The sequence below is a fragment of the Mustela putorius genome, unplaced genomic scaffold (assembly GCF_011764305.1).
Source record: "Mustela putorius furo isolate JIRA1106 unplaced genomic scaffold, ASM1176430v1.1 tig00003845_pilon_pilon_pilon, whole genome shotgun sequence".
NCBI classification, from domain to species: domain Eukaryota; kingdom Metazoa; phylum Chordata; class Mammalia; order Carnivora; family Mustelidae; genus Mustela; species Mustela putorius.
In genome coordinates, this window is record NW_025421998.1 from 41,122,828 (window position 1) to 41,135,003 (window position 12,176).

Below are 12,176 nucleotides of genomic sequence, written 5' to 3' on the forward strand. Positions count from 1 at the left end.
TTGTACAAAAAAAGAATAAAAACCATAGGATAATTTCAATAGATGTAGAAAAAGCATCTGACAAAGTATAACATCGATTCATAATAAAAACCCTCAACAAAGTAGGTTTAGATAGAACATACCTCAACATAATAAAGCCTTATCTGAAAAACCCACAGCTCATATCAGACTCAATGGCGGAGAAACAGAGCTTTTTCATAAGGTCAGGAACAAGACAAGAATGTCCACTCTCACCACTTTTATTTCAACATAATACTGGAAGTCTAGCCACAGCAATCAGACAATAAAAAGGAATAAAAGTCTTCCCAATTGGTAAGGAAGAAGTAAAATTTTCACTACTTGCAGAGGACATGATACAATGTATAGAAAACTCTAAGACTCCACCAAAAAAAAAAAAAAAAAAAAAAAAAAAAACTACTAGAACTGATAAATGCATTCAATAAAGTCACAGGATACAAAATCAATGTAAAAAGATCCATAACATTCCTATACTCTAATAATGAAGCAGCAAAGTGATATTAAGGAATCCATCCCATTTATAATTGTACCAAAAAAATAAAATACCTAGGAATAAACTTAACTAGACCTAAAACTATAAAACACTGAGGAACGAAACTGGAAATGACACAAAGAAATGGAAAGACATTGCATGCTTATGGATTGGAAGAGTATGGTTAAAATATCTATGCTACCGAAAGCAATCCACAGATATAATGCAATCCCTATCAAAATACCAAGAACATATTTCGCAGAACTAACCCTAAAATAACCCTAAAAAATAAAATAACCTTAAAATCAGAAAAGAATCAGAAAAGACCCAAATGGCCAAAGCAGTCTTAAGAAAAGCAAAGCTGGAAGAATCACAATTCCATACTTCAAGTTATATAACAAAGCTGTAATAATCAAAACAGTATGGTACTGGCACAAAAATAGGCACATAGGTCAATAGAACAGAACAGAAAGCCCAGAAACAAATCCACAATTATATGGTCAATAAAGCTTCAGTGAAAGAGGCAAGAATATGCAATGGGAAAAGGCAAATTCCTCAACAAATGGTGTTGCAAAAACTGGACAGCGACATGCAAAAAGATGAAACTGAACCACTTTCCTACAGCATACACAAAAGTACACTCAAAATGGAATAAGGACCTAAATGTGAGACCTGAAACTATAAAAATCCTAGAGAAGAGGACAGGCAGGCATTTATTCGACATTGGCCTTAGCAACATCTCCTTAGGTATGTCTCCTGAGGCAAAGGAAACAAAAGCAAAAATAAACTTTTGGGACTACATCAAAATAAAAAGCTTCTGCAGAGCAAAGGAAACAACCAACAACACTAAAAGACAATCTACCAAATGCGAGAAGATATTTGCAAATGACATATCCCATCAAGGGTTGTATCCAAAATCTATAAAGAACTTATAAAACTCAACACCCCGAAACCAGCTAATCCAAATAAAAAATGGGCAGAAGACATGAACAGACATTTTGCTAAAGACATAGAGATGGCCAACAGACACATGAAATAATGCTCAAAATCCCTCATCATCAGGAAAATGCAAATCAAAAACACAATGAGCTATCACTCACACCCCTCAGAATGGCTAATAAAAAAATCAAGAAACAAGTGTTGATGACAATGTAGAAGAAAGGAACTTTCATGCATTGTTGGTAGGAATGAAAAGGTGCAGCCACTGTGGAAGACAGTATTCACATTCCTCAAAAAAATTCAAGATAGAACTACCCTATGATCCAGTAATCACACTACTAAGAATATGAAACACTAATTTAAAGGGATACATGCCCTCCTATATTTATTGCAGCATTATTTACAATAGTGAAACTATCAAAGCTGCCTAAGTGTTCATTGACAGAGGAATGGATAAAGAAGGTAGTGTGTTTGTGTGTGTGTGTGTGTGTGTGTAAAATGGACTATTATTCAGCCATTTAAAAAAAAAGAACAAAATCTTGCCATTTGCAGCATGGATAGAGTTAGGGAGTATGATGCTGAGTGAAATAAGTCCATCAGAGAAAGACAAATACCATATGATCTCACTCATATGTTCAACAAAACAGTTGAACAAAGGATAAAAAAAGAGACAACCCAAAAAACAGACTCTTTACTACAGAGAACAAATAGATGGTTACCACAGGGGAGGTCGGTGGGGGCAGGGGGAATCAGTGAAATAGGTGATGAGGATCAAAGAACACACTTAACAAAATGAGGGTTGATTAATGTATAGAATTGTTGGATCATTGTACACCTGAAACTAATATACCACCATATGTTAACTACACTGGAATTAAAGTTTTAAAAAATTAAGGAGAAAAAAGAGAAGAGAAAGAGAAGGAAAGAAAAGTAGAAGGAAAGAAAAGTAGAAGGCAGACCAAGCAGTTGCAGTTAGACTCCAATAGAAAAGACCTTTTGTCAAAAGTTGAGCCTGACCAGCTATGGTTGAAAGCTGCTAAGAGTTGGATTAGGATGAGGTCCAAGGAATATTGATTGGGTTTGGCAATATGGAGGCTGTTGACAACATTGATTAGCCATTTTCAGTGGCATGTGTGGATAGAAGCCAGATTAAAGCACATTGAACAGGAAATCAGAGTTAACTTATAGAAAATTTTCTCAAGAAGCACTGCTATGAAGGGATCAGGGAATTAGGGCTACAGATGGAAAGGGATAAAACAAGAACCTTTATTTTCCTTTATTTAAAAATGTTCCAGTGCAACTTGTTCATACATATTTGGGAATAATCAAGCATTGGATAATGAACAAAAGGGAGAGGAAGAGGGGTACGTGGGTGGCTCAGTGGGTTAGAGCCTCTGCCTTTGGCTCAGGTCATGATCCCGGGGTCCTCGGATAGAGCCCCGCATCAGGCTCTCTGCTTAGCGGGGAGCCTGCTGCCCCTTCTCTCTCTCTGCCTGCCTCTCTGCCTACTTGTGATCTCTGTCTGTCAAATAAATAAATAAAATCTTAAAAAAAAAAAAAAAGGGAGAGGAAGAAGGGAAAGAATTTAAATCACAAGTAGAGAAAATGACTCTCGGTAGGAGGGGAGATAATGCATCACTTATAATCGAAAGGAAAGGGAAATTGGGCCAAATGTCAAAAGATTTGTAGTCTTGATGGTAGGGTTATTCTGGAGTTCTATCACGAGAGACAGGTGCGAGGATGCTTTTAGATGACTGAAAAAAAAGGGGGGAGCATGACATAAAATAATCATCTTGTGTAACCGAACATACATTCCACTCCTGTTTCTCCCCCTCCCACCAAACTTATCTTCAGAAACACCAAACACTCTCCATTGTATTAAGAAGGACTTCCTTTCTGCCTTCTTTTCTAGTTAATTTTGCCCTTAATTCTCTTGTCCTTTATTTCTACACTTTTCTCCCTTGTCAACTTAATTTGTGCCCCTGGCTTCAAATACCATGTATACGTGAATATCCCAAAATCCAGATCTCTGCTGTTCTCAACTTCACTATCATTTAGAAACTACCTTCAACAAATTTTTTTTTCCTCTTTTTACTTCTTGTATCTATATGAGATAGTCCATGTTAACCAAACTTATGGTGGTAATCATGTTGAAATACATATATGTAAATCCAATCTTTATGCTGCAGACCTTAAACTTATCCCAAGCTGTATGTCAGTTATATCTTAATAAGACAAAGAAAACACTGCCTCCACTTGAATAGCCTCTTGTTATTTATAGCTGAATTCATAATTATCTTCTCACCAAACCTACCCATTTTCCTGGCTGCCCTGTTGAACCCACTACTATCCTGCCAGCAGTACAATCCCAAAGCTTTGGAGTTGTCTGACCTACTTTCAAGGTCTATCAGTTAAGAAGGTCCATCACTTTCATCGTTTCTTCCTGTCCACATCCTACGTCATTTCCCTCTCATTCCATAAACTCATGTGGATTATTGTCTGCTAAATCATCTTCCAGTCTGCAGGTTAAAAACTGTCCTTACATCAATCTTCACCAAGCACAGCTCCACTCATGTTCCCCCCACCCACTCAAGAATCTGACAGCTTCTCACTGCATATCTTTCATATCTTATTATCATTAACATATCGTTCATTAACAAGCAACCAAGGTAGACTGCCCAATTGTCTGCTAACATATCTTGTGCCTTCCTAATGACAAGACTTCCTCATATTCTTCTTCCTGATGCCTTTCCTCAAAAGTGGTCCTTCCTTCCCATCACTTCCACATTATTTCATTGACATCTCTCCTCTCGAATACATGTTCCTGCATTATTTTTGCCTTGATTTTAGGCTTAGCTTTTTGCCTCTGGTATACCACAATTTACCAAAGAGTGAGAACAGTGTTGCCCTACAGAGTATACAAAGTGTCTGACACTCTGAAGACACTTAATAAGGAACTTGAGGAGGCCTGCTGCTAGCGATGTGCTAATAAACCTTCATATAGGCCAACCAGATGTATTAGCACAGCCCTTTTCAATAGGATGCTGAGTAGGACACTGAAAATTGTGCGCTACATAGACCTTAAAAGAATAAGAAACTTCTCTCATCAAGCACTGCTGATGAATTGATTGCACCCTAACAACGATGCCTCAACTCACTCATGTAGTAAAAAGTAAAATTCAGACACCTAAGAGGAAATTAATCCAGGACACATTTTGATCATTCTAAAGTCTCATAAAAATACAAAATAACACTATGATAATCAAGCATACTTTCTTCACGGGACTACAACTCTTCTCATGCATTGTTGACACCATGTTTGGAACTAAAACAAATGGAATGCCACAGCGTGGAAAGAGAATATTTGCAGTTTCATTGGTCCCCACATCTTTAGCCTCTGCAAATTCTGCCTTTGCACAATATAGTCTTTTAGTTAAAAGATAAAAGTCAACTTATATATCAGCTTAAAGAATGTGCCCCTAGCATTACAGTTGGCTACAGAAATTGCTGTGGAAATGAAAGCTCATCCTCATCACTATTTTGTATCCCTGTAGAAATAATTGTATACTTACTCTTTTGATATTTACTCTTTAAAAATAAAATATCCCCTATTTCCATTGCTTCTTTTGAACTTCTTTTAGAAACCAAGCATAGGGGAAAAGCTCCCTGATTTCAAGGATTTTATGGATATGACAACCAAAGTACAAGAGCAAAGTAAAACCAAAACAAGTGGAACTACATTAAACTAAAAAGGCTTCTGCATGGCAAAGGATGGGCAAAGGACTTAAATAGAGACTTTTTCCAAAAAACATATTTACATGGTTAGCAGATATATGAATGTTCAACATCATTAGTCACCAGGGAAATGCAAATCAAAACCACAATGAGATACCACCTCACACTTGTTAGAATTTATTTTTCAGAAAAGAAAAGATAACAAGCGAGGGTGAGGATGTGAGAGAAGGGAACCCATGAGCACTGTTGGTGAAAATGTAGAGTGGTATAGCCACTATGGCAAAAAGTATGGAAATTCCTCAAAAAGTTAAGTTAAAAGCGGAACTGCCATGTAAATCCCACTTTTGGATATTTTTCCAAAGAAAATGAAATGAGTATCTCAAAGAGGTATTTGCAATCCCATGTTCATTGCAGCATTATTTACAATAACCAGGACATGGAAACATATATAAAGTAGACCTAATACAATGTAATATTATTTAGTCATTTAAAAAAAATCCTGCCATTTGTGATTACATGGATGAAACATGAGGGCATTTTGCTAAGTGAAATAAGTCAGATGCAGAAAGACAAATACTATATATTCTCACTTACATGTGGCATTAAAAAAAAATTTATTAAACATAACAGATCAGTTTTCACTGAGAGCAAGGGTGAGGAGAGAGGGAAATTGGTGAAGGTGGTCAAAAGATACAGATTTCCAATCATAAAATGAATAAATTCAGGAGCTATAATATACAGTGAGGTGATTGTAATTAATAATACCATACTGTACATTTGAGAGTTGCTAAGAAAATAGGTTTTAAAAGTTCTCACCACACACACAAATGTAACTGTGAGGTAATAGATGTTAAATAACCTTATTGTGTTAATCATTTTGCACTATACATCTATATAGTGCAAAATCATTACATTGTATACCTTAAACTTACACAATCTTATGCCATTATATCTCAGGGAAATATGTCATTCTTTATCTAGGGAAAAACAAAGCAAAATTTTTGTTATTTACATAAAATGTTTCTTTCTACTTAAATATAATTTTTTTCAGTTCCTTTATACAGGCCTCTTGGGAATAACTGTTCCTAACAGTGAGAGAGAACGGACTAGAAATCAGCAGATGTCATTCCCTAACTGTCCTCAAATGTGCTTCTCTGTCAATTTCACTTAGTTATTTTTTTTTTTTCTGCAAATTTCAACTGCCTTTTTCACCGTCCACTTCCAACCTCTGATGAGCCTCCAATATCCACTAGGACTAATACTTTTCACTTTGCCTAAGGACCAGAATACAAAATATGCTTTCTTTTTGAACACCAACTCCAATATAAATATCTGTAGGGTTTATAGGAGCCACACGGTACACTTTTCTACTCTGGCTAAATCTTTTCAGCAGCTCTACCTATGGTTATATTTATTTTTGTGATAAAAGCACAGTTTGGGTTCAACAAGCACTTGTTAAAATTTGCAACTCTTTCAATGATATTGAGCAAATATCGATTGTCTACCATGTACCAAGCACAGTTGCGAAGATTCAGCAGTTATAAATTAAGAAGTCTTGCTTTCATAGCTCTTATATTCTAGACAGACAGAACAAAAAGTAATTATAATACATAACAGGCTGGATTGTGATAGGTTTTCTGGAAAAAAAAAAAAGTAGGGTAGAGAATAGGAAATGCCTAGGGTGCTTGCAATTTTAACAAGGATTTTTCAGAAAAGCTCTCGTTGTGAAGGTGGTGACCTGAGTTCTGAGCAAAGAACTGGTGGAAATGAGGGAGCAAGCCATGTGGGTATCTGGGGCAAGAACTTTTCAGGCAGAGGGAAGACCTAGTGCAAAGGCGCACGTAGGCTGTCACAAGCAGTAAGGAGTATTACTGTAAGCATCTGCCAGGGACAAAAATTCAGGCAAGGCTTTTTTTGTTGTTGCTATAAAGAATCCACCGACAAGAGAGTTTAATCAGCTTAAGATGAACATCAGTGCAGATCTGTTTAGTGTTCTCTCTCAGCCATGACCTCATTGCTAATACTGACAGCCTGGCCTGACTCTTAGATTTGGATGAACCTTGGACATGCAGCCTGGCAAACCTGGATGAAACCAGAAAAGAGAGATAGCCTTGTAGGCCCAATGCTTCTTTACCTCATTTTCTCTCCACTTGGGGCTGCATATTAATCATATGTAGCCACTGATTCCAAGTTTTAATTTAATCTAAAATATGTCCACTACTATATATGAATAAGAAATAAATATAATAGAAGGCTCAAAGGCTCAAAGGAGCCAATGGTGGATTTCTGTCCCACTGACAGCCAAGACATAAGGCTACTGAGGACAAAGGTGGTTCCCTTGCCACCAAATTGTTTTCTCAATGTTGTTTTCTTCTAGTCAGAGCAACATAGGAAAGAGGTCATTACTAACATTAAGTCTCATATAGAGTGTCCCACTTAGATTCAACCAATACCCTGGACTTTTCCATCCCATAGCTAACACAGTAGTTTAACAGAGCCTCTAGCTGAGCAATCCATACCTCCTTCTATGGGTTTTCCAATTTGCTGAGGAGAACATTTTCATTCTTTCTTTCTTTTTCTTTTTTTTAGGAGAACATTTTCTTAAAGTTTATACCCTGAGAGACCATCCCACCATTGATAAGAATAAAACAATATTAAACATTATTAAGAACTCAACAAATGGACATCTGAAATCAGGGTTTAGTTTATTTTAGCCCACATTTGATTTGTTTGGAGACTGAATTCCTCGCACATGAGGATCAGTACTTATTTCACAAGAATAAAGGTTTAAGAGATGACCAAGATTTCTTTAGCAAAGAGAAGCTGATTGAACATCCACATAGGTCATGATGACTTATAAATAACTAAAAATAGGATTTTAAGATCAGAGTAGTTCTCGGTGTGGGTCTTTCAGATTTGCTCTAGACGCCTGATTTAATTGGCTATGCTAGATTGAAAGACATAGGAAGCCTTTAAAATATGGCTAGGCATGTGGTTTTAGATCCAAATCAAGTATTGATCATAATCACTGTGGCTTGGTATACATTTAGAATTATTGTAATTTAATGTGTTGAGGTTGTTCCATACTTATATTTAGGAATGGCCAGAGAGGACATTTCTATAATGAAACTATGCTGTAATCAAATCAACAACTTAGTAATTTACTGGCTTTTTTAAAAATTTCACATTTTAATATGTCAAGGTTTTTGTTTTTGATATTCTAATGTCATTGCAAAGAAGCTACTTTTTCCTCATGAAAGAAATCAATTTCCTAATTAATGAAGAGTCTTTAATTTTGGATGGAAAAACAATTATACCAAATTTGAAAGAGTATTTATTTTATGTATAACTAAAATACATGTTATTGTATAGGTATGCTATCTTCACTTGTAAAATTTCTTTTGTACTAATGGGAACTTATCTTATGCAGGAGATTCTTGGAATGTTGTAAATACTCTATCGTCATATAGTCACAGCCTTAAGCTGTGATGTGCTAGGCTTACTCACAGATTCAAGTTAGTTCACCTAAGCTGGGTTCTTAGCTTCCTTCTTAACTAGCTAAGTAATCTCGGGCAAGACCTTTAACATTTTTGTGCTTTAGCTGAGAACATAATGGGAATGATAATAATAGTACCTACCTTGGAGATTATAGTAAAGCTAAATGAGTTAGCTCTACTATAACATTCTAATTTTTTTAAAGATTTATTTATTTGAGAGAGACAGCGAGAGAGAGCATGAGTGGGGGGGAGAAGGAAAAGTAGACCCCCTCCAAGCAGGGAGACCAATGCAGGGCTCCATCCCAGTACCTTGGGACCATGACCTGAGCCAAAGGCAGATGCTTAATGACTGAGCCACCCAGGTGCCCTTGGGGTTCACCTACTTTTTACAGAAGCTAGTATGCTTTCTGGACTCAGAGGACAAGGAAGCAGAGAGGGATGACTCCTCTAAGTGAAACTAAACCCTGCATATAGGGCCCAAAATCACAGGAAGTTTTTCCAGTATGGGCAGACACCAAGAGCAGACCAATATGATAACTCACTCTCTCTCTTATTATCTCATGGAAATCAATGGAGAGTATCTGAGGTAGACCCTTAAATTAACTGTCCCTGCATAAGGTTTAAAACCTTGGTTTACTATGGGGTAAAGTTTGGTTTTTGATAGTTACCCAAAATCTTCATATTTCTTCAGTTTCATTGCAGAACAATAACTAAATTTACCACAGTGGATTGTTACTTTAAGTCTGGTATTTATTTCTCCCAAGAGACCATCTGCTTCTGGGGAAAGGCAACAGGGTGTCCTCCATTAATACATCTAACTGATGGTGTAATGATGTACGATTCCTTATTAACCCTTGCAATTCGGTTACTGTCTTGGAACAAAAGATTTGATTCTCTTTCCACTGAATAACCACAAACCTAAAGATAGACTTTTATAAAAATGTTGACCTGTGGGGGCACCTGGGTGGCTCAGTGGGTTAAGCCGGTGCCTTCGGCTCAGGTCGTGATCCCGGGGTCCTGGGATCTAGTCCCTCATTGGGCTCTCTGCTCAGTGGGGAGCCTGCTTCCTCCTCTCTCTCTGCCTGCCTCTCTGCCTACTTGTGATCTCTGTCTGTCAAATAAATAAATAAAATCTTAAAAAAAAAAAAAAAAAGTTGACCTGTGGTTCAATCCAGCTTCTAGACTTTGCTTTTGATGCCCTGAAGTTCTTTTGATCAATTAGTCTGTTTGCCACAAAAACTCACATTACCAAAGTTAGAGGGGGGAAGGGTGGATTCTTCTGGTACCAACTCTAAAACGTCCCAACAGAACAGGTGTACTTAAAAAGTAAAGTGAGCCTTAAGCGTCGTTTATCTCAAGTTGTACAACCGGCGCAGGGCGGGGGAGCCCTCGCTACTGGCTTACCCGGGTGTGCGTGTGTCTTTGGGTGTTGGGGCACGCGCAGGACACTCACGAAAAGGGCAGCCCAATCAAACTCTCGCTCTCACCTCAAAGGCTGTCAACTCTCACGCCTCTCCCAGCGCGCACAGCCAGCGCGCACAGCCAGCCCCCGCTTCACTCTTCCACTCCCTCACGCCCAGCCTCCAAAGTAGCATGCACCACTGTCATTGGTAAGTCCTCCTCTCACTCCTACTCCACAACCAATCACTCGAGTTCTGATGGGGAGCGGCGGAGCCAATGGGAATGCTCGTTGCGGCAGCTGCCGGGTCCGATCGCCGGGAGGCGGGGCCGGGGGCGGGGTGCGGGTGGGGAATCAGTTGCCATTTGGAGTGAGGAACTGGCGGAGGCGGCGGTGGCGGTGTTTGCGGTGGCGCGGGATCCGCGGAGAGCCAAACACCTCGAGGCCCTTTCCTCAGGTCTCGATCCGCAGAAGCAGGGGTCCGGGCCCTCCCAGCAGTTGCCGGGCGATCCCGCGCGTGCAGCCCCGCGAGGCAGCGAGCGGCCCCCGAGGCTGCGTGATCCGGACTGTTGCCCCTCTCCCCTGTCAGCGCGATGCCCGGGGCGGCGGCGGCTCCGGGCTCCTGGCGGCCCCAGCCGTGACCGCCACACGGAGCCCGGCCCGGCGGTTGGGGCCGTTGGGCGTTTGTTTTCGCAGCCTTCCCCTCCCCCTCGCCGAGGCGGCGGGGGTGCGCGTTGGGAAGGGGGAGCCGAGAGACTCCTCCTCCTCCCCGATACCCCCGCCCCTCCCCCTTACACACTCGCACGCACTATCGCGCCGGCTCCCACACGCTCGCGCGCCTCCCGCTCTGAGCCTCCGTGTCGGCCGGCGTCGTCCCGGGCCCTCGGAGCCACCATGTCCACTGCCTCCTCCTCCAGTTCCTCTCAGACCCCTCATCCCCCGCCGCAGAGGATGCGGCGCAGCGCCGCGGGCTCCCCGCCCGCTGCCCCCTCCGCCGGCAGCGGGAACGGTGCGGGCGGCGGCGGCGTGGGTTGCGCCCCGGCTGCGGGAGCCGGCCGGCTGCTGCAGCCCATCCGCGCCACCGTGCCCTACCAGCTCCTGCGGGGCAGCCAGCACAGTCCCACGCGCCCACCCGCCGCCGCCGCCGCCGCCTCGCTGGGCAATCTCCCGGGGCCCGGCGCGGCCCGCGGCCCCAGCCCACCCAGCCCGACGCTGCCGCCGGCCGCGGCCCCGACCGAGCAGGCGCCGCGGGCCAAGGGCCGCCCGAGACGGTCCCCCGAGAACCACCGGAGGAGCAACTCACCTGAGAGACGGAGCCCCGGCTCGCCCGTGTGCAGAGGTAGCGAGCCCAACCCTTCCGTCCTCCCGGGCTGCGTCTTCCCCGACGGTTCCCTCCGTGGAAACTTCAGCCTCTCCGGGCTTCTCTTTGCTAGTGCATTACCGAAGGTGTGAAAGTGGCTTTGGGAATCTCACCTCCCTGTGGTCGCTGCGGGGCTTGGAGGAGCGAACTGCAAAGCAACTTTTATTTGACCCACATGCCGCCCCTCAGATTTTATCTTCCATCACACGCCTGCATCGAAAGGTTTTTCACTTTGAGCTGATTAGCTCACTCATGTGTTTGCTGTTGGTAGCGGGGGGAAGGAGGAGCTGGGCGAAACACTTAAAAATACACGCACACAAACTCTGGCAGCCGATAAGGTGGTGGTTGTAATCTACAGCCTCTTTGTGCTTTCCTACAAAGTTCCTAACGTGTCTGTGACCACTGGAATATATATATTTCTTCATTTTTGGAAGGGTGATGGCATTAGTTTTGATATAAGGATATCATAAGGATATGTTGGCTGTGTAGAGGAGACAGTTTTGGATATGCAGTTGAAGTGTAGTGTTTTGGTGGTGGTTTGGTTTGGTGGTTTTTTGTGTGTGTGTGTGTGGGGGTCTCCCTGTTTTTTCTACTTTATATAGTCATACGCATCAGAGCAGTACTTCATTGGAAATCATCTATGCCCAACTTAAGATTTTCACGGTAAATTTCCAAAGACCTATTTGTGGAGTGTGCTCACTCTTTCCTTCCATTTTTAAGTACACTTAACAGTTCAGCTGAGCTGTTAAAGGATCT

The 12,176-nt window shown here is 41.5% G+C and overlaps 1 protein-coding gene across 1 annotated transcript in view; it reads left to right on the forward strand.

Moving 5' to 3' along the window:
• The window catches only part of GLCCI1 (glucocorticoid induced 1), a 129,380-nt gene that overhangs the window by 18,953 nt on the left and 98,251 nt on the right, over window positions 1–12,176 (forward strand). Inside the window, exon 2 of the mRNA XM_045089726.1 lies at window positions 10,021–11,399. Within this exon, the coding sequence (XP_044945661.1) occupies window positions 10,021–11,399 (1,379 nt within the window). The remainder of the gene's footprint in view (window positions 1–10,020; window positions 11,400–12,176) is intronic.